The sequence below is a fragment of the Ostrea edulis genome, chromosome 4 (assembly GCF_947568905.1).
Source record: "Ostrea edulis chromosome 4, xbOstEdul1.1, whole genome shotgun sequence".
Lineage (NCBI taxonomy): Eukaryota > Metazoa > Mollusca > Bivalvia > Ostreida > Ostreidae > Ostrea > Ostrea edulis.
The window spans coordinates 11,363,716-11,390,737 of NC_079167.1; the positions used below are offsets into that span (position 1 = coordinate 11,363,716).

At 35.1% G+C, this 27,022-nt stretch overlaps 1 protein-coding gene across 2 annotated transcripts in view; it reads left to right on the forward strand.

Moving 5' to 3' along the window:
- The window catches only part of LOC125667914 (uncharacterized), a 179,568-nt gene that overhangs the window by 38,487 nt on the left and 114,059 nt on the right, over positions 1-27,022 (forward strand). For both annotated transcript variants that reach the window (XM_056161948.1, XM_056161949.1), the window contains exons 13-21: positions 2,206-2,334; positions 2,472-2,697; positions 7,450-7,636; positions 8,885-9,137; positions 9,342-9,466; positions 20,715-20,832; positions 22,121-22,306; positions 24,775-24,903; positions 25,040-25,286. In XM_056161948.1, coding sequence (XP_056017923.1) covers positions 2,206-2,334; positions 2,472-2,697; positions 7,450-7,636; positions 8,885-9,137; positions 9,342-9,466; positions 20,715-20,832; positions 22,121-22,306; positions 24,775-24,903; positions 25,040-25,286 — 1,600 coding nt within the window. The remainder of the gene's footprint in view (positions 1-2,205; positions 2,335-2,471; positions 2,698-7,449; positions 7,637-8,884; positions 9,138-9,341; positions 9,467-20,714; positions 20,833-22,120; positions 22,307-24,774; positions 24,904-25,039; positions 25,287-27,022) is intronic.

The window sequence follows — 27,022 nt, forward strand, 5'->3', positions numbered from 1 at the left end:
CAGGAGAGTATATTATAAACAGAAGGAGTTATTGGGAACTTATGCACTGTTGCATTTGCAAATATTGTTAGCTCACCTTAGTTGAAAGTTCAAATGAAATTTTCTGATCATTCGTCGTCCGTCTGTCTTTAAAATCTTCTCCAGAACCACTGGGTCAGTTTCAACCAAATTTGGCAAAAAGCATGCTTGAGTGAAGGGGATTCAGGTTTGTGCAGATTTCTCCAATGGAAGATAATAATGAAAATGCAAAAATAAAGTGGGGTTATTGAAAATCTTTTCTCTCGAGAACCACTGGGCAAGGAAAGTTGAAATATGCATGAAAACATCCTTAAATAGTGCTTATAATCCCTGTGAGGATTCGGGCTAGAATAGGTCCTCAGTATCCCTTGCTTGTCTTAGAGACGGCTAAATGGGGTAGTCCTTCATATGAGACCGCATAAATCGATGTCCCGTGTCATAGCAGATGAGGCGCAATAAAGATCCCTCCCTGCTCAAAGGCAGTAAGCGCCGAGGATAGGCCTCAATTTTTTGCAGCCCTTCAGCGCCAATGGTGACGTCTCCATATGAGTGAAAACTTCTCGTGTAAGACGTTAAACAATATACAACCAACTAACCAACATGTACCATTGCCTTTGACCCTGTGACTCTGAGATTCGACCCACTTTTAAGAAAACATAACCTGTTGGGAAAATATCTTCAGAACTAAATGTTTTTTGGGTGGAACTTTCATATAAATTTTGTCCATAGAGTTTTTGTGACCCTGACCTACTATCCTTGAAAACGTGACCAAATCAATATCTACTGAACTATGTGAGGTAACGCTTTTATATTTTGTATATAGGTTCTTTATGGCAAGACCTTGATATATTTCAGTGCTTGACTCTGTAATCTTGATCTTGAAGTTTGACCAAATCTTGCCTATGAAAGGTGAAGATAACGAACGGTGATCAATCTATAAACTCCTAAACTATATAAGATAGAGCTTTCATATTCTGTATGCAGATTTCTTAAGACAAGGTCTTCATATCATACCATGATCTATGACCTTGTGACCTTGATCTTATCCAGAACAGCAAGATTGATATTGATGCATCTCTGTTCTATGTGAATTAATTATCAATTATGTTGCGATCCTTTGGGTTTAGGTTGGAACGACATTATGGGGTCAACATGTTTCATAAGGAAAGAAATATCTAAAAACAAAACAAAAAAACCCAACCTTTTAAAAATCATAACAGCTCACCAATGAAAGGACCAAGGTGACTCAGTTGAGCGCTGTGACTCATGGGCCTCTTGTTTGTTTGATTTCTCAACTTTGGTCTACCGTATCGCAAAAATGTTTAAAATTGCAAGCAAAAAGAGCTCTAAATCACAGCACACAAAATTATTTCAATCAAAAAGACATACCGAGGATACCGAGGATAAAATGCTTCGGGAATCTGGTTTGTTGATGATTGTTGTAACTAATAAATAAATATAGTGTAAATATAATCTAATATAAAATGTGATGCACATGTACATCATTATACCTGAAGATGGTAATTTTCATTGGTCTTGGCATTCACATGCAAGGGAGAATTCCCCAACACATCTTATCTTCTTCATCATATTTCACTCCTTCGAGCGTCTCGTGCATTTTTCATTAACTCTACGTTAAGGTAAACCCAGTTTGTTGTAACGTCACAATATGTCCATGTAATTTCCTGTGAGTAAAATTTCGTACTTAGTAAGGCGCAAAAGGAATTTGTTGACACGCGAGAGGGCATTTTATGATTTTGATCCACAGCTAATAACCTTATTATGGTTGATAGACTTACTCTGCATATAATCAGCATTCAGGGAGAATGGAAATGTCTAAAATAGTTATCATAGAACGTTATGTCGTGGCTCGTAGAATGTACGTTCTAATGCGTTATCGGTGCTTCTGTTGGGGCGAACTCAGCAACATATATAGGCCCGGAAGCAGTATTTTGGTAGATTTGCTTCGTTTCGGTTTACAGAAATAAACAATTCATTGCATAAATATTGGGGATATATGAAGATGCACCCAACCAAGAAAAATCATATTCCACTTGGGCGTTGCCGTAGGAAAATATGGATTTTCTTGGGTGAATACATTTTCATATTTCCCTCCCTATTATACAATAAAGGGGTAATGCAAGTATAATATAGTGTAAATATAATTTACTTTAAATATACATGTAGATTTGTGAGATGCAGAAGAGTGGCCAAGGTACCACATACAGAGACCCGGTAGCCAAAGTTCCGTATTTCGTAAATCCAAGTACAAAACTGTGGGTTGGTTTTGACGACAAGACCAGTATCTATACAAAGGTGAGAGAACTGCCTACTTTTAATCTGAACTACCATTGATATATAAATTCAGTATTTACATGTTACAGTGTAATATTCTTATATGTGTTGCCCTTGTAATAGGTGTCTTGTTTTTTCCCCTTGATGACGACTAATAGGTCACAGATCTCATCATCAAAGGTGGCTATGGAGGAGCCATGATATGGTCTCTCGCCCTCGATGACTTTAGGGGTACAATATGTGGGGAGGGAAAATACCCACTGATTTCTTTGATGAAGGAGACACTGGAGGCAGCCGAGGAGGGCGGACCCACAGTGGGGCCGACGAACGGTCTTGTTAGCACTCAGTCACCGTCTGTAACCACCTCCAAGGGAGGTGAATCAGGTATCTTACGCATGCGTCTCTTTGTTTAAACATAATAGTATATCTAAGTATAGAAAGGCTTGTGTTTTGTTTGCTCATCAGGAAAATATAAGAATTTTTTGATTTTGCAATGCAGTGAGATAGATTTTTTTTAATAACGAGTTTCATTTTTAATTAATCTTGATATTCATTTTCATTTATTTAAGAAATGACCAGCACTTTTGAGCTATTCATGGTCAGTATGAACAGATTTGGATTTGAGGCAAATTCTGTGAATCGCGCTAGCGATTCACAGAAAATTTGCCTCAAATCCAAATCCGTTCATATTGACCATGAACAGCTCTAAAGTGCTATTCATTTCTTATATTTATATTCATTTACTAAATCACCGTTTGTTTACATTGCTTCTATTTTGTTGCATAAAGCGAACTCCTAGTCTCTGTCAACACATAGACATGACGTCACACTTCGTTTCACCCTTCCTTTTATCAACATTGCACGATGCACTGTATTTTGGAGGTAGGAGACCGCAATATTGGGATGATAATTCACACAAGTTAACAATTTTAATCCGAGGTGTGATTTGCGAGATCTTTGTAACACATGTTGTATATTTTCAAATCATTACGCTCTCTTAGTCGCGTGCTTTAAATTAGTTCATTATCTGTTCATAGTCAAAATGAACGAATTGTGTCGCGCGCTGAAATTTGTTGGTTCATAGAGGAAAATGCGATTTATAATATTTGTAATATTAATATATACATGTATCAAGCTGATATAAATCAATTTAAGTTGGAAATTATTTCGCCTGCAATTTGTATTATCTTTTCCTGGACCTAAGAGAAGAAGACATCATATATGGAAGCGAATCACGGGGTTTCGTTTTATCAAATGTACATGACGGTACAAATTATTATCAGTGTGTCGATGGAAAGGTTGTAGAAATATCTCGTCATATGGGCCTATCCTTCAACGATTAAAAAAATCATTTTACTGGACCTTCAATGTTAAAAGAGAATTACGGTAATTTTAAGCAAAATAGAATTGCATGAGGCTGGAAGTTTTATCTGTGTCTTAAGAGCTCAATTCACACATGTTTATAGGATTTTGATTATCACTTACAAAAGAAAGGCCTAAACGAGATTGGCAGGGTTTCCAGTGACGAGAACAACTAATCATTATTCTATGGACAAAATCCGTAATGGGCCAGGATAACTGTTGCTGTAGTTATTTTGAATATGATTTTTGATACCGTGTAATGAAACTGCACTTGTAAAACAGAATTTAATTGATTGTTTTTACTTTAGCTGCATTTTAATATCATGTCGACCGGTTAAAATAGCATTAAATGAGGAGAAATTTCTTTCATTGCTCAAATAAAATGGTAGAATTGAAAATCTCACCTTAGAAAAATGTCCATGTTGTTTTTCGTTCCATTCGAGAATTTTTCATTCAAGATCTCTATTTGATAGTGAACGATCTCTATTTGATAGTGAAATAGTTGTATACTTAATGTAACATGCGTGTTTTTTTAAAGCAAGGTGTTTGTAAGCAGCAGATAACATACTGCAATAGTCATGCGTACTTTCAATAGAAAGTGAGTGGTTATTTTGATATTATGATACATATAGATTATTACTACAGTAACTTGATCTGAAGAGTCGGATCACGTCGAGTTGACAGGCGCGGATCATCAGATCACACGAGACGCGAAGTTACTGTAGTAATGATAAATTTATTGTATACCCCCTTCTGCATTTTAAATCCACATTTATAAGATGATAAATGTAATCCAAATTATCAAAAACACAGACATATATGGCACGCCAAATTCACAAAAATGAGCTAAACATAGTTTCACAGTTGATTACGGACCGTAAACTATAGTTAACGACGTTAATCTATATTTCACATCTGTAAACCATAGTTAACAGATAATCTATGTTTCACAAGCGTAAACTATAATTAACAATGAAAACAATCATTAGCGATTGCATAACATAGTTTATCTGATAAATACGGTTTCACGATTGTAAACTACGGTTTATCTCATATGTGTGGTGTATATTGAGAGTGAGATAAAGCATTAGCTTTATCACACGCCCGTTTGATAAAGCACTTCCGGTCCGAACTACTTTTGACACTGCCTCCGCTTGGATGACATATTTTCTGTTTTTATGCATATCCATGCATGAAATAAAGCGTAAAACTTATTATTCTGTATTTATTTAGAATTTCTTTTATAGAAAAATTAAAATGATGTTGCCCCCACTGACATATAATGCAAGTTACCGGCCACAATAATGCCAACTCGGTTGGTAACTACTCAAAATTACGATCAGAAAACAAAAATATGTGCACACTATTATCATCGACAATGAATCGACGGCCTACTGGATAAGCCTAATCGAAAGTACCTCGACATGCTGCGGTACCAAGTATTCCCAAGCACAGTCTCTTTTTTCTGAAGCATATTAAATGTAACAAATCTCAACAGGTTTACTTACTAGGCTAGGCCTATTTAAAGTGCCTCAGGATTTCCTCTCGCCCTTAGATCCAAAGAAACTACGTAAATAAAATCCAAATGCACAAACATTTCTACTTTTCATTGTAAACTGTTGAACATTCTAATAACGCTGCATTAAAATATTACTTTCATTGATCGTTATTACACATGTTTATTTCAAATCGACGACGACATCAAACTTTTATCAGAAGGTCAGGCCTACGTCAAAAAATAAATACTCGGTCAATAGTTGTTACTTTGTTGGAATGGCAAAACCATTATTAATTATAAACTATAATCCCTTCTAAAACAATTTTCATCCATGGTTTCTTTTATAAAAATGACCTTTTGTACTGTATATTAATGGTTTATAAGCGCACTATTTTTTCCCGCGTAAGGTAGACAGATTAAGCACGACGTCTGAGCCACGGATTCAAAACAAATACAATCAGCTGTTTCTACCATACTGGGGATTATCTCAAAATTAAGTGAAAAGAAGACGTATGAGATAAATAGAACATCTATAATTGCGTATTTTGATATTTGGTTTATCCAACTCGTTGATATGGTGTACATGTATTTATTCGCTCGGCAAGCCTCGCGAATAAATACACCCTATCAACTCGTTGGATAAACCAAATATCAAAACACGCAATATAGATATCCTCTATTTACAAGTCTAAACTATTATTAACGAATGTAAATGATAGTTTACGGTTTGTAAGATATAGTTTATAGTCATTTAAAGGGACTGACTCACGATTTTCCCCAAAATTTTCTTTTTCACTTTTAATGATCAAAATCTATTGTTTAATATGTTTAAAAGATTTCACATAAAAATTATGGTTATACATTATCACAGAAGTTCATTTTAGAGAGTTTATTATTTGTTTTGTAAACAAAGATTGCGGTATGTTATTGTTTACGAAATTTTCAAAAGAAATGGATATCGATCTAAGTCTTTCACATTTCAAGCATCTTCGGGGTAAAATATGTCATCTAAAAGTTAAAATTTGTGACTATGCAAAATTAAGATGCTTTATATTACAAAGTAAATACTTCACTTGTTTGTTTGTATACATAAAAAGACTCGAGTCTTTGTTTACATAACACAGATTTAAGGCTAAAATATTGGTTTTATTCTTGCATTCACAAGGTCAAGATTTTGGCTGTCAACATTAAATGAGTTATATTTTTAATGTTTAACATCGAAAATGAAAAATATTTTTATTAAAAATTGTGAACCAGTCCCTTTAATGCGCCGAATTCACAAAAAAGTGATAAACACAGTTTTGTAGGATAAGTTTATAGTCATTTAATGCGCCGAATTCACAAAAAAGTGATAAACACAGTTTTGTAGGATAAGTTTATAGTCATTTAATGCGCCGAATTCACAAAAAAGTGATAAACACAGTTTTGTTTAATATAGTTTATGAGTAAAAATGGCAGTTACCTATAGTTTACGATCAAAAACTATAATTAACGATAGTTTATCTGATAAATATAGTATCACAATTTGTGAAACTAGGATTAACAATTGTGAACTATAATTAACGAATGTAAATTATAGTTTACAAATGCGAATCTGTATTTATCAGCAAAATCTATTGTTAACATTTATTTAATGACAGATAAACTTGGATTAGCATTTGTAAACTATAGTTTACAACTGTTAAATATAGTTTTACGGATGAAAACTATAGTTAACGAATCGTTAACTATAGTTTACGGTCCGTAAACTATAGTTTACAGTCGATAAACCTAGTTTATCAACTGTGAAACTATGTTTAGCTCATTTTTGTGAATTTGGCGTGCCATAGACATACCATGAAATTATGTTTTGTGTACGTAGTTTTGTTTTGTGACGCGGTCAATATTTTCCACAAATAACGTTGCGTTGATGCATTGTGACGGCATCAGTTTCAGAGGATACTGATACGGAATCAGAAAACCACAGTGTGGTGATCCGGAAAACCGTATCACACGTTGTGAAATCCACAGTATCAAAGAACGATACATTGATGGGTATATAATAAAAATTAGTTAAAGTTTTATGATTACCTTAAAAAAATTTAAGGATTACTAATGCAAGTCATGATGGAATGTAAATATTGAGATTCTAAGAAGTTATTTGCATTGTTATAGAGTGTTTATCCTGTTTAGTTGAGCGAGGATGAATTGGACCTTCCTCTTTCAATAGATTAGTTAATTTTTAGCATTCTTAAACAAGATTAGGATTTAATCAATTCCAGTTTCTTTTCCTGTAGGTCCATCAAAATACAAGGTAGTTTGTTATTACACCAACTGGTCCCAGTACAGAAACGGTGCCGGCAAATTCTTCCCCAAGGACATTGACCCTCAATTGTGCACACACATCATCTATGCCTTCGGAAAATTAGTGGGGAACACGATCACCAACTTTGAATGGAACGACAACGACGAATATAACAACTTGTAAGTGGTACCCTCCTTTCGTAGCCTCTCATTTCCATGTAACTATTAAACTTGCTTGTTTGTACATCGTAGTGCACATGCATTAATACATTAAATTACTACTGGTTGACAATATTCAAATACTGTAAATAAACCGTATCTATTGTGTCTCTTAGTATTTCACATTCATCTCAAATGCAATATCCATTGACCAAATTTACTAGATGCAGTTTAAAATACGCTCCTCTTCGATGCTAAAAAGATTAAATGGTTTCTATCATTACTTGCTGAATGAAAACTAAGAAAATAATATTTGTAGAACTTGTTAATAAAACTAAACGCTTCAGAAAGTAAATTACGTATATGTCATTATATAAATATTGCATGTACATGTAGTTGAGGGTATTATTGAAAATTTTCACCTCGAGAAAACCATTGTCAACCGAGACATAGCCGATGTTGACAATGGTTTCTCGAGGGGTGAAAATTTCAATGTTACCCTCAACTACATGCAATATTTGTTTTATTATACTGAATGTTATGTAAACTGGAAAGCAGAAAAACTTACGTCTGCTGACATTTGATCAATCACTGTCATGCGATATTTCGTATTTCGATGCGGGTACTCGCGTTTATTACAAACGCTCAAACGACGTCGTCTAGCAATCTACGGCGAACCGTACGCGCATAAATTTGACGCATGTGATAATTTTTTATAATATCACCCGTTGTCAAGTACTGTTACCCGTTGCTAGATACTATCACCCTGGGGCGCGTGTTTTTTGTTCTCAGAGGGTAACAATATGTTTTTTCAAATGCTTCTCGACCAATCAGGTTCGAGTATTTTACACGAAAGTATAATAATATAGAATCTTTTACGAATATTGTGATGTCAAGTGAGCGGAAAGAAGTGGTATATTTCGAGTTAGGGAAACTGTGAAGATCCAAAGAATATTGAAATTTAATTCCCATTTCTACGCGCTTCCGTTATGAATGCTTTCTGAAAGCGGCTTGCAACGTTTGCATGCATGTATTATCAAAAGCGTTTTAGGGATATGAGAGTTATATATTTTTTTCCATTTATATAGAACTTGTAAGTGGTCCTTTTTTCTTGTAATCTTTCACTTCCATGTTATTTACGGATATAACAAATTCGCTTACGTGTTTGTATATCTTAGTGTAGATTTATAAATTTTCTAAATATGTTCTATTAGTTGTCAAGTTGATTTAAATACTGCTGGTAATAAAATCATTTTTGTTTGTTTGAAGATATGCACAGGTGAATGCTCATAAACAACAAAATCCTAAACTGAAAACGTTGCTGGCAATGGGGGGATGGACAGCCGGAAGTCTGATTTACTCAAACATGGCGTCGACAGCGCAAAATCGGAAAGAGTTCATTGATTCTTCTATTGCATGGTTACGAAAATACAACTTTGATGGTCTCGATATGGATTGGGAATACCCAGCAAACCGGGATGGGAAACCTTATGATAAAGCAAACTTTGCTCATCTTTGTAAGGTAAATCAAGAAATAATGGTAGTGTCAATTTTTTAAAATACATTTTTACAACATACAATTTAAAACTTGACATACCCAATCATGCACCATTTGGATTTCAAACAAATTATCCATTATAATTCAATAATAGAAATTGATAGTTTGTTGTCACCATCTGTCATGAAATTAACCTGATATTGTAGAAATATGTTTGAAATATTCCAGGAAACACGTGAAGCTTTTGACAACGAAGCTGCTACGACAGGGAAGGAGCGGTTATTATTTACATCCGCTGTTGGCGCGGGGCGGAGTGTCATAGACACTGCTTACGACGTCCCTGTGATGGCTCAGTAAGTTTTAGTTTCTTTCGTCTTGATATTGCTTCTAAAATTACAACAGATTTGGACTGAATTGGAACCCGGGCTCCTTAACTCTCCAGAAAGGAGCTCTAGCAAGTATGTTATGTTTTGAATAGCGACTGGACTCGGCTGTCCGACATAGTCATCCATCCTCAAAAGTTTTACCGTGCAATATTTGCTACTTAGAATCTCTATATTCTCATCTGTCAATTCCATGGAGCGGTCTACAGCACCAAATCCTGCAAAGCTGAGCATCTTTCAGGAAAGAGGAGTGTGGCGATCAGTCCGAGTCGAAAGCCAGATAGCTTAGAAATATGTTTTCATTATCCAGTGTTATAAATTGTAAAATGCTTAATATTCAATGACTTTGATAAAATGAAAATCGTAGTAAATTGGCAGACAGCCATCTTGAATTGTACACTGACAACGAGGTTGAGGACGTCACTTCGTACAAAAGATCATTAAATGCTATGATTATGTAACCACTTTATCCTAAAAGTGTAGTATGTTAAAAGAAACTACTGTTATGTGACATATTCGTTCTATACATACACCATAGTTACATGTACTGTGTTTGTTGAAATTAAATTCCTTAGAAGTAGGGATAAGAAGACAGAGTAAATTCAACAAATTAAATCCAGAGTCATACCTGAGACTGCTGAGTCCCTAGTTAAGTGTTCTGTCAACTGAGCTATCATGGCAATGTCATTCGTGCGTAGATGACCGACTGATTTCTACCTTTTTGACAACTGTATGGAGGGTAAATGCCCCGTTTTATCTTCGACCATTTTGCTATCAACCTGAACGGAAATCACTTTTTTAATTGATTTAAAGTACCAAGAAACAACTTTTTAGTTAATTTAACCCTTTCCTTCATAGAATATAAATATGACACAACCTGATTTGCTTGGGAATTTGTACACAACTGCTTGATTTGATGAATTTTGATAAATTAATACACAACTTTTCAAAGAAAGACAGTGGGAACATGAAATATTCAGGAAATATTGTCAGGTTCCTTTCCCTTAATTTACATATAAATTTGGTAGAAAAAAATTCAAAATCTTGGTTACCATGGCAACAGATTTCTGATTTAAAAAAAAAAGGGGGGGCTATTTATTAGAATATCATGGTGTAATGGCACTTACCTGGATATATTATCATGCAATATTGGTTTTCTTTTTGAGACAGTATTCTCTATATATATAAAAAGAGCAGTTTTAAACATTTTTGGATAAAATAAAAGGGATTGGACATGTATAAATGTCAGGTATTTGCTTCAGAATGTTCTGTGTTTTCCTCCATTTCAAAATGTTGCTATAGATATCATAATCAATCGTTTTAGTTGTTTGAAATAAAAAACATCATTATAAAATGTTTAATAGAAGTCATTTGAGCAGTGTAATGATTTATTTATTCCATGTAATTCCTTATAAGATATATATGTTAATTTCAAAATCTAGCGCAATCTGAAAACAAATACTATTTTTTGTATATTTGCTCATATTTCTATACAAAAGACATACAGGTTTTCTTAAGACATGAAAATACTTATGTAGTCTGATGTATAAACTCTACTTAATTTTGATAAGATCCAAGTTTTCCAAAATATTTAAACATTGAATATAATTGTTCATTTAGTAGTATCATCAACAGTTGGTTAAATATGGAACATGGATTACATCTAGTTTACAACAAGCATAAACTGCAAAAAGTTAATGAAAAATAATGTGATTGCTTGAAATGAATACAATTATTAAACTTAACTTAATACATATACAATTGCAAATATATAATACACTGTACTTTGTACAACTCAAAATTGTGATTTATCTATGTGCAAATGGCAATGAATGGTGTATGTGAAAACTTTCAAAGCATCTCGACACAGATGGATGTCACATCTACCACAACCGTACACAGTTTCCCTCCTCCGATGATGTTGTTTGATGCACCAGCGACATCTGCCCTTGGTCCTGTTCCAATATCTCGATTCTGTGGAAATTGTCTGGTCGTGGAACATTAAAGCGCCTTGTTCTTCTTGTGAATTGTCCAATTAACTCCTTGACCAGATCTATTCTGAAATCGAGAAGAGTGTACCTCTTCTTCCTAGGCCTTACTGGGGACTCCTTGAAAAGTATGAATGCATTTGTAATACAAAGGTTTATTACAAAGAAAAGGATATACTTCCAACACTTTTTGGCTGGTCTTCCTACTGGAGTTTTCGCCCTCACCTGATTGTTGTGGTCAACTCCGCCCATGAAGCGGTGATAATTCTCCACTGGTGAAGGACGGGATATCTCAACTCGCTGGAAATCTCTGGTTCTCCTGTGTTGTTCCATCACCAGTAGGATTGGAGTTAGTGGAAATCAGGTGGACCTGAAAGGACATTGATTGATTAGTAGAGCTATGATAATTTGTTTCACTTTTTATTGTCTTGTGAAATTCACATGTGTGTTAAAATTCAATTGTCAGTATTTGAATGTGAAGAGAAATGGTAAACTGGTCTACTCAATAATGATGTAGGTGTAATTCTAAAACCAAAACCTCCATAATTTTAATTCAATAAACATACTTGTTTTTTTTATTTTGCCAAACAGTTGCCACTAGATTGTCATGTTGTAGGGACACAGATTATCCTCTTGCAAGTATGGATGGGGACTTTATCAGCTCTGGAAGTCCTGGAGATGTCACTTTTATTTTGCCACAGCTATTATTGCCATTATTCTCTAACGTTCTCACCAGAGGAATAGAAGTAAAGGATCTAACAAAAACAAAAATATTTTTTATCAAATCCAATTGATCAGAGGATATGAATTCAGAATTTTAAAGCTTAACATGATAGCTCAGTGACTGTACCTTTCCATATAGACATGGTGTCACTTCCACTTAAAGTCCTTGCACAGAAGTTTAACAACTTTCTGACCAAGCTGTGGTCCTTTGTTTCGATCATCTTTACCCATGTAGATATCAAACTGGTGGCAGTAACCAGAGGAAGAATCGCATCTCATCCACACCTTCATGCCCCTTCTTTTGATAGGTTTTCCTAAAACCAACCATTTATCATATACATACCTTATAAAACTTGAACTAGTCATAATATGTAAAATTACCATCTTCAGGAAATGTTATTTTTATAAATTACACATTCTTACTTACCTGGCATATATTGCTTGATGGAGAAGCGACCCTTATATTTCACCATTGTCACATCAATTGTCTGGTTCATTTTAGGATTGTATCTTGATTTAAAGGTGTTGGTTATCATATCAAGGAGAGGTCGTACTTGTCATAGTTTTCATCTCTACGTGGTGCTGCGGTCTGGTTGTCGTTCAAGTGCAAAAACTGATACAGTTTTTAAAATCTGTTTTCAGTCATCACTCCACGTATTTCAGCATTTCCAAGAAATGGATCCATGCTCCAGTAAAGTCGGTGGCACACCAGTTGCATGACTCCCATTAGTATGGTGATGCCAATAAATGCCCACATTTCATCGGCAGTAGTCTAATTCAAAAATTTAAACATGTTTCATATCTAAATTATATAAGATGCATGATTTTCTACATGCATCCAAAGTATCATAATAAACATGTACTTGTGTGGAATTTAAAAACAATGTCTAGTGAGTAGAATCATTTGTCAAGTTTCAGGAAAATCAACTCTAATATAAAAGTCAGATTACTTACTGGTTCCCAGTATCTTGGGTTAGCTCCATACTGTTGCGCATAAAGATTTGTCTGATCAACAATATGTTCTATAAAGGGTTTTCAAAGAATAAATTGAAAAACTGGATAGGAGTAGCATCTAAAGGGAGCATGTGCACTGGTCTTTTTTGTTCATCAAATCCTGGAATGTCGATGTTGTCAAGATCTTCACTCCAAAAAGCATCTTCTGTTGTTGAGCTCATTGCACTTTGCTGACTGTCTTTAATTTCACTGACTTGACTTTTAAATTCATCTTCACTTTCTGGTAAAGGATCAGAGGCCGAGTCATCATCAATATCAGAATTTGGATCTCTCTCTCTTCAGGGCTACTGATGTCTGATTCACTGTCAGTGTTAAAATCTGATGTTCTTGCTGAACAGGGAGAGCTAAAATCCAAACTTTGAACGCTAAAATCATCGTTATCCTGCGCTGAAAAAACCCGGAAAAAGACGAAATCTGTGAACTCTCCGTACTGAAATCCATGGTTGGCGTCCGTAACTACGATGCTTTCTAGGCCTAGTGCAGCAAAGTTAGGAAGTGCATTGTGGGTAAAAAAGAAGAAAAGCCTTTTAACAAATTTAAAGGCGTCTGCGGAACACTTTTGAATTATAAAATTGCATATGTTCCTCTATTGGTATCCCCAAGGTAACTGAAATTCAAAAATTACACAAAAATATTTCGGTACTATTTTTCTGAAAGGTGTGCGCGTGGCTTTCTTCAATATGCTATATGTTCTTTAATTTCGTTATAGAAAGTCCATAGTACATCATAAAAATGATTAAAAACAACATATGATTTATATTTATTGTAAAAAAAAAAATATTATTTCACAGAGAATATCTAAATATCGTTTCAATACCGATGTGTCATTTTAGTTTTCTTGCAATCCGTGCCTTTCTCGAGACATGCACACTGTGCATTCTCTCACCAGAGGGCGCGTTACGCAAGCTTCACATACACCCCTGTCAACGCTTGGAATCACGTGACAATATAATCACATGATATAAACAATAATTCTCGGTAAAAGTTCTGGTAACAGGTGATGACATCAGGCTCTTTTATAGCCCACTGGCGCTTTGATAAATACATATTTACCATTTAGCTGTTTGTCTCTTATTTCAAAATTTTTATCGTATTTTTACAGCCTTTCTTACTTTTGATTCCATGTTTACATTCAAATCTTCACCACGTGGATGTCCTACATTCATACGCATATTACGAAGTAGTTCCAAATTTAAGATCAGAAAACGGCGATTTTAAACAATTTACAGTAAGCATCAATTCAATTCCACAAAAAACATTTCATAGTATGACTGAATATTTAGTCGAAAACATAAATGCTGGATATTAGAAACTTTTACAAGATTTCTGTAAAAAGCCGTTAGCAGAGGTGTAGTGCGAGGAGCGCACGGAACTCTGGGTAGAGAATGGCACACTGTGAACACGGCGGATGTAAATAACACCGTCAATATGGCGATCTCCATGATGAAATCGCATTGTTTTACACAAATTAGACGGGGGTACTAATGTTTATTTTAGGTATACTATATTAAACACTTGCAGTGCATATCCTTTAGAGGCCGATGTACGATTCACAATGGAATCTTCGACAAAATCATCAACATTCAGGGAATACACAACATGAAGATGAAACATGACTATTTTCGGTTTTTCCTCGTCGTCTTTAACAGTTGGTTAGTTGTAACTCGACAGATTTTCTTTATGATTTCCATCGACAGTATATTTCCAATGATGTGACTTTGTAAGTTTTACATGCATTTGCTAATACGAAGAGAAACACGAATACAGTGTGAAAAAAACCGACATCGAAATAAAAATGGCGATTTCTGTATCGTGTTGACTTAACCCCTCAATTAGTATCGGTCTTAAACTTTTGATAATTCGAGATATAGAAAGAAAACGATATTTTGATTTGTGGGTTGACTTTGAATCTTGTTGACGGTCATTCATTTTCATCATACAAGTGATCGAAAGGGAAAAGTCTTAAAGGCGTCCAACGGCATCTCCATGCAAATCACGATAGGCGTCCAAAGGCGTCATTATGAAAGAAAGGGTTATGGCAAGGTTTTACCATACAGCCAACAGTAATCATATTACATATCAGTATCTTCAGTAGGAATTGTTCTAAGATGTTATGACTTTTGGAGAGAGAAAAAATGCCTGTATCATCTTTTTGTTCGGGTGGACTTGATTTTGTGATGTTTTACATTTTCTGGATATTTGTAAAATAAGGGATACTAGTGATATAAAAAAAACTACGCAATGCAAACTCATGGGGTAAAAAGGTAGTACAATTTTTAAAAGAGAATTATCTACCAGATTATGATATTTTGTATAGAAATTTTAAATTATCGAGGCCGAGTACAAATCGAAATATTGCGTTTTGTGCACATTGTCGCGCATCGTTTTAATTTCATGATATCGTAAAAAGAAAACATTAGATAAGATAACAAATAGGATGCTTTTTAAATAAAAAAAAACTAAAAGACTCTGGGTAATTTAAAGATTGAACTATGTACATAACGTATTCATGCGCGTCTCCAAAAAAATGGTAAAGAAAATAGTAATGCAACTGGGTAACACTAATATTAATTGTTAAACCAACCATTTTGATATGCAAAGTAATTCCCATACTTTGTCAAAGTTTCAATGACTAGATATTAAGACCTATTTGCATTATTTCGTGTATGTATCAACAAAGGTTTGTACTCAAAATCCTATCGCGAACCGACTCAAAAATGAAGTTGGACTCTACCTTTACCCCAAATAACGCATGTACATATATATATTTTCCCCTACATATGCATATTCTATTTTCAATCGGCAAGGGCCTTCGAAGGGAACATGAAAATACATGTACATGCAAGGTGAAGATAACGAACAGTGATCAATCTCATAACTCCTATAAGCAATACAAAATAGATAGTTGGGCAAACACGGACCCCTGGACACACCAGAGATGGGATCAGGTGCCTAGGAGGAGTAAGCATCCCCTGTTGACCGGTCACACCCGCCGTGAGCCCCATATCCTGATCAGGTAAACGGAGTTATCCGCAGTCAAAATCAGTGTGCCAAGAACGGCTTAACAATCGGTATGAAACACGTCAGACAGCATTTCACCCAATACGAGGTTGTATTGACGAACTAGATCGTTATAACTTATAACGACCATAGAATTTGCGAAATGCTGACTTCAATCGAGACTGTTGAAATCCCTGTACCATCAACTTGTTTGTCAGTAGCTTACCTCGATTTAAAAACTGACTATACGCAGAACAAGCTCTTGCATATCGAATCAGTTGAGATATATAAACACCATATGCAGGTGAAAATGGAATATTGCTACACAAATATGGGAAACTGACGACGGAGAAGCTGAAATCATCCCGTTTGTCATACAGTTGAGTTGCCAGTTTGCCGTTAATGTCTACTTTCAAATAAAATATCTAAGTATGAAGCAGAAGTGGACGACTCTGTGGTGTCCTTTATTTCGAGCTCACAGGGATATATTAAATCGACATATGAATGAAAGCTATCATTGTTAATAGACAAAACGTCATTGATATATCTTGGGTCAAATGCTGTCTGACGTGTTTCATACCGATTGTTAAGCCGTTCTTGGCACACTGATTTTGACTGCGGATGGCTCGGTTTGCCTGATCAGGATATGGGGCTCACGGCAGGTGTGACCGGTCAACAGGGGATGCTTACTCCTCCTAGGCACCTGATCTCACCTCTGGTGTGTCCAGGGGTCCGTGTTTGCCCAACTATCTATTTTGTATTGCTTGTAGGAGTTATGAGATTGATCACTGTTCGTTATCTTCACCTTGCATCTAAAAGTCGAATTGAGGGCCACAGCGAGAGATTTTTTCTTCTCACGTAGAAGTTTTTGAATAAATTCTGCTTCATATGAATATAAAAACAGGTCAACTAACAAAGGAGCACAATTTGTGCCCATGGGAATTCCAACAGACTGTTGGAAGACCTGATCACCAAAGACCACGAAGATACTGTCAATGAGGAACTCTAGCATATTTTTTATTTCAACTTCAGAGTACTTGTGCGTGGAATCAGAGTGGTGTTTAACAAAGTAAGTTTTTGAATGACTGATCACTAGATATGAATATTTCCGTTTTCCGTTTTTGTTGAAGAAGCAACTGTCTATGATGTCAAAAGGACTAGTCTTTAATTTATCGTGAGGAATGGTCGTGTATAGTGTTGAAAAGTCATAGGTTTTAATGTTATTGATTTGGGATAAATTCTGTGATTTCAAGTTTACTAAAAGTTCTTTAGAATTTTTTAGAATCCACATTTGATTAACACCACTTCTGGCATATGTAGTCGCACAGTAAGTTTGAAGTTTCTCCTTCATAGCTGTCAACATTTTCGTGAGGAGCAAAGATAGGGGCTTGGTAGAGCACTTACTGGATCCAGCAATGTATCTTTGTTTGTAAGGATTTTTATGTAGTTTAGGAATCCAGTATAGGTACGGTAACTCATATTCATTCGACCCATTGACTGGAATATTAAATGTGTTTAAAATTGAAGCATGGTTTTGAAGAATTACATATATCAGCAAAGAAAAAGAAGTGATTACATGGCACTATTAGTTACACAGTTACACCTGATACAAAAAAAAAAATACATGGTGTGAAAAGAAAACCTGTATTGAGCGAGGCGAGTCCAATACGGGTTTTCTTTTCACACCATGTATTTTTCTATATCGGGTCACTAACTAACACTGTGTAGTGAATTCATCGTGTCGGAGACCTTTAACTGTATATATGGGGGTCTATATCATACAACTTTGTCAAATATCTTTCAATTTGTTAAAGAATAATTGAAAACAACTGTTCTGAATTATTGCAAGTCGAACCCGACAATAAATTACTCGCTCAATACGGATTTTTCTCGCATGGTACAGCTTTTTTCGCGGCGTCATGTGACCAAGATCTGACCAATTAGATTTCAACAATTTTGTCTGAGGCGTGTTAAATAGTTTATACACAATGTCACTGTTGTCAATATTGCACGTATTGTTCAAAATAAATTTCCTACATGCACAGTATACTCTTACACGAATGAAAAAAAATAAATCTGAAATTGAAAAGTGATAGCGATATTGAAGAATTAATAGTAAATAAAATTGGATGCATACATGTAACTTGTTTCTCACCAGCAAACACAAAGATCCAGCTAAGAAAAAATATCTGAACCGTTTTCTATATCTACTATAGAATTATTAATGCTGATGTCACACTAGCATCACACTTTATAAGAAATAATTTCTTTTCTATCAAAAGGTCAATATAATTTCTATTATAATGCAATCTGTATTTCGAAATATTGTACATGTGCATGTAACGATGTGGATTTCTGTTCTGCTGAAAGGGGGGGGGGGGTTATAACGTTTTCATGTGCACTGTATATTTCATTGGTAGATCCTTTTATATAAATATCTCATATAGTTGAGGGTAACATTGAAAATTTTTACCCCAAGAAAACTATTTTTTTTTTAGTTTATTTATTTAGGAATAGGCACATATACAATGTAAATACAAGACAATATCACAGAGGAACACATAGTTAAAACAAAACTTGTTGTTAAATACATAAGATAAAAAGGTAAATTTTAACAGTGAGTAAATTAATGTATATGCCTATGCCAAGAATAAACCATGAAAGCCATATGGCTTATTTCCAATGGGGTCCTTCTGATCTTATAATATGACATACACAATATATTATCATTAGTAGCATAATAAAACAATGCAAACAAAAAGATATTGAAAGACATTGATTTGAAACACATAAGAATACTTTAAATATCTTACATTTCAACAGTTCTTAGTATTGAAAATTGTTGGAATAAATAACAACTGTAATAACTATGTATGAACAAGACAATGTGGATCAATAATACAAGAAATTACTATCTGCCATTTTCTTCATTTCATTGAGTAAATGTTTTTTAACTGCATATTTGAATGAAAATCTATTGTTTATACATTTTATTTGATCAGGGAGAGAATTCCAGTCTTTGATGCCGTTAAAATAAAAAGTTTCTGATTCCATTTTCTCAACCCTTGGTAAAAAGAAATTAAGCTTATTTGATCTAGTTGATCTGGATGAACAATTTCTTCTAAAATTATTTTTCAAATAATCTGGACATTTTTCATGAAAAATATTAAAGACGTGATTCGGTCGAAGCTGTTTTACTCTATTGCTAATGTTCAAATACTCCAGCTTTTCAAGTATTTCAGCGTTGATACTACTTCTAGGGGATAAATCTAAGATAAATCTAACAACTTTGTTTTGAATAATCTGTAGTTTTTTCTTAAGCTTAACTGTCAAACCTTCGTACCACGATGTACATGCATAGTCAATATGACACTGAATTAAAGCATAACAAACAGAAATGCCAATTGTCAAATTGCCAAATGCCAAATTGTCAACCGAGGCGTAGCCGATGTTGACTATGGTTTCTAGAGGGGTGAAAATATTCAATGTTACCCTCAACTACATGCAATATTTGTTTTATTATACTCAACAAAGCAAAAAGACTTACGTCTGTTGACATTTGATCGATCACTGTCATGCAATATTTCGTATATCGATGCAGGTATTTGCGTTTATTACAACCGCTCAAACGACGTCGTCTAACAATCCACGGCAAACCGTTCGCGCACAAATTTGACCCCGATGATAATTTCTATAATATCACCCATTGTCAAGTACTATTACCCGTTGCTAGATACTATCACTCTGGGGTGCGTGCTTTCTGTTCTCAGAGGGTAACAATATGTTTCTTAAATTAAAATGGTTCTCGACCAATCAGATTCGAATATTTTACATGAAAGTATAATAAAACAAAATATCCCATTTATTATATTATCAGGCTATGAGTATAGCACACACATGCTCTCCAATTACAAATTAAGTAATTTATATATTTCAGACCATATTTATATTGTATATGTAGATGGGTAAAACAATAGTCGATATAGAAATACTTTGGACCCAATTACTCCAACGTACATGTATGTAAAATGGTAGTGCCCCTTCCATTGAATTTGATTGTGTTCTATGACACTGTTATGTCTTATATTGATATGATAATGGTTCTTTCCTTTATCTTGCTTCTACCTTATATTTCTGTTTTGCAAATCAGACGAAATGATTTGGTGCAATGTTTGCATACAAGGGCATTTCAGTTGCTATACTTACATGTACCGCGGATTTGAAATTCTGTTTTTGATTCTCATGCATGTGACAGTGAAGCTAAATGCTAATGCAAATTGTGATGCCGATTTAGTGACAGTAGATGAATCTTCAAAGTTGTTTTTAATCTGCTTCCTGGGTTTTTTTTTTTCACCTTCAAGGCATCGATTCTTCACTAGTACATGTAGCATAGAAATTAAACATACATGTATTTAGCATTATAATTTTTGTGACATTCTACGTCACTCTTACTCTCGTTTTAGTACTACAGTGATATTTTTTTTCTATATCAGATACATGGACTTTATTTGTACAATGACTTACGACCTGCATGGATCTTGGGAGTCATTCACTGGTCTACATACTGGACTCTACGCTTCAAACAATGATTCGGACAAAACTTTGAATGTTGTAAGTACCTATTAAGATATGATAAGACATACTAAAAATGTTATTTCTTTCTTTTCCGCCTTATCAAAAAAATAAAAAAAATTCAGTGATATTGAGATGTCATCAGTTGTACGTGAAATACAAGGAATGACCTGTACATGGCGCCCATGGTCGTAGCAGTAAGTGTTCTTATCGTACTAAGTTTTCATCCGAATGACTTGCAACGTTAACTTTTGAGTGCTAAACCTTTGTCCAAGGACCAGTCACTGCCTATTTTAGGTTTGACGTCGTCAAAGCACAAACGGGGTTCGAACTCACGACTTCCAAGTCATGAAATGAATGCTCTAACCACAGAACTACTGTGACTGGTCATGCTGGAAGTTAATTGTACATATGTAAGATGAGTCATAGCGTTATTGGGAACAATGTCGTATTAGGCAATGTTAGTTTTGTATTTCCTTTTGAAGATGGATAACTTTCGATCTCTATATTTATATATAGATCATATATCAGGAAACTCAGTTTTGGCTCCGAAAATCCTCTATAACTGCTAATTACATCGATGACTCAAAATATTCTTTGTTGCAATCTTTAGTTATGACCCTGTAATCTGTGCGTCATATACTCTCCTTTACATCTTAGAATCCGGATGGTGTTCGTTCAACTAATTATTTACCACACATGCACATTAACTGATTCTAGACATTTTATTTATAAATATTTGAGCATGCGTATTAGCGATTTCAGAATCATTCCTCTATTCAAAAATATATCAATTCCAGCTGTAACTTTAAACAGCTAATTCACTTCCTCCTCTGTCACAACGAATGGCATATATACAGATATATCCAGACTTTCACGAACGAAATTTTATTATCAAAGGTAGTCAAAAAGGGCTACATCATTCCCGATAGTGGTTTTACTCAGATTTTCAAACCGTTGTTTTTGGAGTTGATTACAGAGAAGAGGTGGGTGTCAACATATGCATTCGTGCTAATTTAAAAGATGTCTGCATTCACCTGCGTGTACACTTTAAAGATAACCTGACGTTTAGAGTGGTCAGATTCCATCAAATATTGCATTAAAACATATACGCATTTTGAAATGATTGTGGATTGAAACGTGTGCATATTTTGATTTTATTTTATTAGAAGAAAAAAAACCTGATTAACGTGAAACTTGTGTTAGTTTTACTGTATCAATTGCCTCATATTCTCCTATAGCACGTATATGTATGAATATATTTTAATCCATAATCAGCTGTAATTCATAGTTGATCGATTTACTTGAAAATTTTATATTTGAAAAGGCATCTGCAGCAGAATACTGGCATCAGAAAGGAGTACCCCGAGAGAAGTTAATCATTGGGCTGGGAACATACGGCAGAAGTTTTACCTTGGTGGACACTTCTAAACACTGGGTCGGTGCTCCAGCATCGGGCGCTGGAAGAGCAGGGCCCTACACGAGAGAGAAAGGCTTTCTGTCTTACTATGAGGTGCTTTCATATGTCACTATAATTTCATTATATAACTAGTAAGCAAGTGCCCATCATTTATATATATGTAACAATATATATATATATATATATATATATATATATATATATATATATATTCATTTGATTGATATTTACTGTAAACGTAATAATCTAAGGGATTTTTGCATGTGAAAATTATGAAAAATTTCTTCATTCTAAAGAAACCTGAATATTTTACAAGATTACTGGTGTGTATATTATAAAGTTATTGGGAACTTATTACTGGAAGACTGTTGTATGAGTAAATATTGTTAGCTCACCTTAGTTGAAAGTTCAAATGAATTTCTGATTATCCGTCGTCCGTCTGTCTGTAAAGTATTCTCCAGAACCACTGGGTCAGTTTCAACCTTTGGCAAAAAGCATCCTTCAGTGAAGGGGATTCAGGTATGTGCAGGTTTTTCCAATGGGAGATATTAAAGAAAAGGCAAAAAATAAAGTGGGGTTATTTGAAAATCTTTTTCTCGAGAACCAATGGGCAAGGAAAGTTGAAATTTACATGAAAGCTTACTGACATAGTGCAAATTCAAGTTTGATCAAATCATGGTATCCGGGGTAAGGTGGAGCCACAATGAGGACCAAAGTTTTACTTGCGAGTATATAAGAAAAATATATAAACATTTTCTCAAGAACCACTGGGCCAGAAAATTCAAATTTGAATGAAAGCTTCATGATATAGTGAGGATTGAAGTTGTTAAATAATGAGCATTGGGGATAGGATGGGGCCACAATAAGGGATCAAAGTTTTACATAAGAGTAAATACATGTGGAGTAAATTCTTAAAAATCTTCTCAAGAACTAGTGGGCCAGAAAAGTTGAAATTTGCATGAAAACTTCCTTATATAGTACAGGTTCACGTTTGTTTAAATAATGACCCCCGGGGATAGGTTGGGGCCACAATAGGGGGTCAAAGTTTTACATGCGAACATATAGGGAAAATCTTTAAAACTCAAACTAGTTTTTCTGGGAAAAAAAACCCAACTGGGCCAGAATAGTTGAAATTTACATAAAAGTTTCCCGAGATAGAGTCACGATTAGGAAAATTGGAGTACCGGTAACCGTAAGGTGATGTAAACACCTAGTTCTCTCTCTCTCTCTCTCTCTCTCTCTCTCTCTCTCCTCTCTCTCTCTCTCTCTCTCTCTCTCTCTGTGTCTCTTTCTCTTGTCACGTGCATGATATTTTTCAAAATCATTTTTTTAAAAAGTCTGTTGGAGTTACATATACTGTCTCTTGGAAGCAGACACGTAGCATCGTTTTTCAGAAGGGTGGGGGAGGGGGGGGGGGGGGTCGAAGGATAAGTAGGTAGTTGATTAGCAAATGAAAAAACTTTTCTGCCTGATTTTCTAATTCCTAAATCGTCGGGGGGATGGGGGGTCATCCTTCGCTACATGGGTTCAATTATTAATTTTTAGGCCTATTTTCTTCACATTCAATACTACTATCAAGAATATTGAAGAGGAGGGGGGTCACTCAATATATCCTTATTCGCATATATTCGCATATCAAAATAACAGATCATGATCATAAGGAGGAGGGGGCGAGCGCTTATCCAATTCAATTTATGATTTTCAAGTTTAAATTTTTCTCATTCAAAACTACTATCAAAAAGAGTGTGGATGGATTACCCAATATATCTGTATTCGCTTATGAAAATAACAGATATTGATCATTGACAAAATAAAGTGCGGACCCCCCCCCCCCCCCCCCCCCCCCCCCCCCCCTTTACGATTCCACGTTCCTGGGAAAAGCAGTGAGATCTATATATTGTCTATAAACGTACTCAAACAACTTCCCAGAGTCCATTTGAAGAATAACTGATACCTGTTCCGGATATATACATACACATTTGAAGTGTTCACATCAGTAAAACTAAACAATACTAGATATAGACTGAATGTCGGTGTATACAATGAAATGCCCACCGACTAATGTATTTTTCATTTATCAAAGATGAACACCATATGGAGAGAGAGAGAGAGAGAGAGAGAGAGAGAGAGAGAGAGATTATATAACTACTCTTTGTTGACGAACCTTATTATGGTTAATACATGTAGACTTACCCTGCAAATAATCAGCATTCAAGGAGAAAGGAAATGTCGAAAATGGTTATCATAGACCGTTATGTCGTGGCTCTTACAAATGTACGTTCTAATACGTTGACGGTACTTCTGTTGGGGCGAGCTCAGTTACATATATAGGGCCAGATGCAGGATTTTAGCAGTTTTCCTTCGTTTTGATAAACAATTCATTGCATGAATTTTTCGGGATATATGAAGATGTATTTACGCAAGAAAATCACATTTCACTTTGTCGTTGCCGTAGGAGAGTATGGTTTTTCTTGGGTGAATACATTTTCATATTTCCGTTATAATGTAAATAAAAATATAGTGTAAATACACTGTATAATATACTGTAAATATACATGTAGATTTGTGAGATGCAGAAGAGTGGCCAAGGTACCACATACAGAGACCCGGTAGCCAAAGTTCCGTATTTCGTGAATCCAAGTACAAAACTGTGGGTTGGTTTTGACGACAAGACCAGTATCTATACAAAGGTGACAGAACTGCCTACTTTTATTCTGAACTACCATTGATTTATAAATTAAGTTTTAACATGTTACAGTGTAATATTCTTATATGTGTTGCCTTGTAATAAGTGTCTTGTTTTCCCACCTTGATGACAACCAATAGGTCACAGATCTCATCATCAAAGATGGCTATGGAGGAGCCATGATATGGTCTCTCCCCCTCGATGACTTTAGGGGTACAATGTGTGGGGAGGGGAAATACCCACTGATTTCTTTGATGAAGGAGACACTGGAGGCAGCCGAGGAGGGAGGACCAGTAGACTCCACTGGAGGTCCCACAGTGGGGCCGACGAACGGTCCTGTTAGCACTCAGTCACCGTCTGTAACCACCTCCAAGGAAGGTGGATCAGGTATCTTATGCATGCGTCTCTTTGTTTAAGCATAACAGTATATTTAAGTATAGAAAGGCTTGTGTTTTGTTTGCTCATTAGGAAAATATAAGCATTTCTTGAATTTGGCAATGCAGAGAGATAGATTTATTTTAATACTGAGTTTCTTTTTCAATTAATCTTGATATTCATTTTCATTTATATACATGTATCAAGCTTATATACATCAATATAAGTTGAAATTATTTCGCCTGCAATTTGTATTATCTTTTTCTGGATCTAAGAGAAGACATCATATATGGAAGCGAATCACAGGGTTTCGTTTTATCAAATGTACATGACGGTGCAAATTATTATCAGTGTGTCGCTGGAAAGGTAGAAACATCTCGTCATATGGGCCTATCCTTCAACGAATTAAAAAAATCATTTTACTGGACCTTCAGTGTTAAAATAGAATTACGGTAATTTTAAGCAAAATAGAATTGCATGAGGCTGGACGTTTTCTCTCTGTTTTAAGAGCTCAATTCACGCATGTCAATAGGATTTTGATTATCACTTACAAAAGAAAGGCCTATCAACAATTATTATCGGAGTAGAACATGTTTACTTCTGTTAAGTCTTCCTTTCGTTTCCGATGTAAATACATGTATTCATATGCTAATGAAAGGCGAAGATAACGAACAATGATCAATCTCTTTAACTCCTATAAGGAGTACAAAACAGAGTTGGGCAAACACGCACCTCTAGATATACCAGAGGTGGGATCAGGTGCCTAGGGGGAGTAAGCAGTCCCTGTCAACCGGTCACATCCGCCGTGAGCCCTCTGTCCCTCATTAGGTAAACGGAGTTATCCGTAGTCAAAATCAGTGTGCCAAGAACGGCCTAACAATCGGCATGAAACACGTCAGACAGCATTTGGCCCAATGATAGGTTGTACTGGCAAACTAGATCGTTATAACGACCATAGAATTCGCGAAATGCTGATTTTTAACGAGACTGTTGGAACCCCAGCACCATCAACTTGTTTGTCAGTAGCCTGCTTCGATTTAAAAACTGACCATACGCAGAACAAGCTCTTGCGTATCGAATCGGTTGAGAAATGTAAACACCATATGCAGGTGAAAATGGAATATTGCTACATAAATATGGGAAATTGACGATGGAGAAGTTGAAATCATCTTGTTTGTCATAGAGTTGAGTTGTTAGTTTGCCGTTAATATCAAGAGAGTGAAGTTGTCCAAAAATTAGAAAAAGCAGAAGTGTCAAGTGAATCTGCAATACAAACTAAAACTAATTATAGTTTCAAACGGTGTTGATGTTTTCAAGAGATTATTTGGCTTGTGAAGGTGATCATTTCTATGTGTGTGTGTGTTGGGGGGGGGGGGGGGGGGGGGTAATAAACATAGATAAATCATAAAATAGAAACAACTAACAACTTTAGTGTCTTTCTGGTTAGAATATTAAAGAGGCATGGACAAGATTTGAGATGAAAATTTTCTAATTTTATTTTTCCATTTTTTATGTTTAGACTGCTTCAATAGGGTATTTACAATGGTCAGCAAAAATTTGAATGTCAGTTGTCTAGGTACATGGGAGATACAGAGCTCACAATGCTTTGCTATGTAAACAAGGCTCGTGTCATGTGTTTGTTTACATAAGTTAAATATACTGGTAAAAGTTTCGTTTAAAGCAGATTTTCCAAATTACAAGTTTACTTTGATCACAATTAAACAGTTTCTAGTCTTTGGCACATCTCA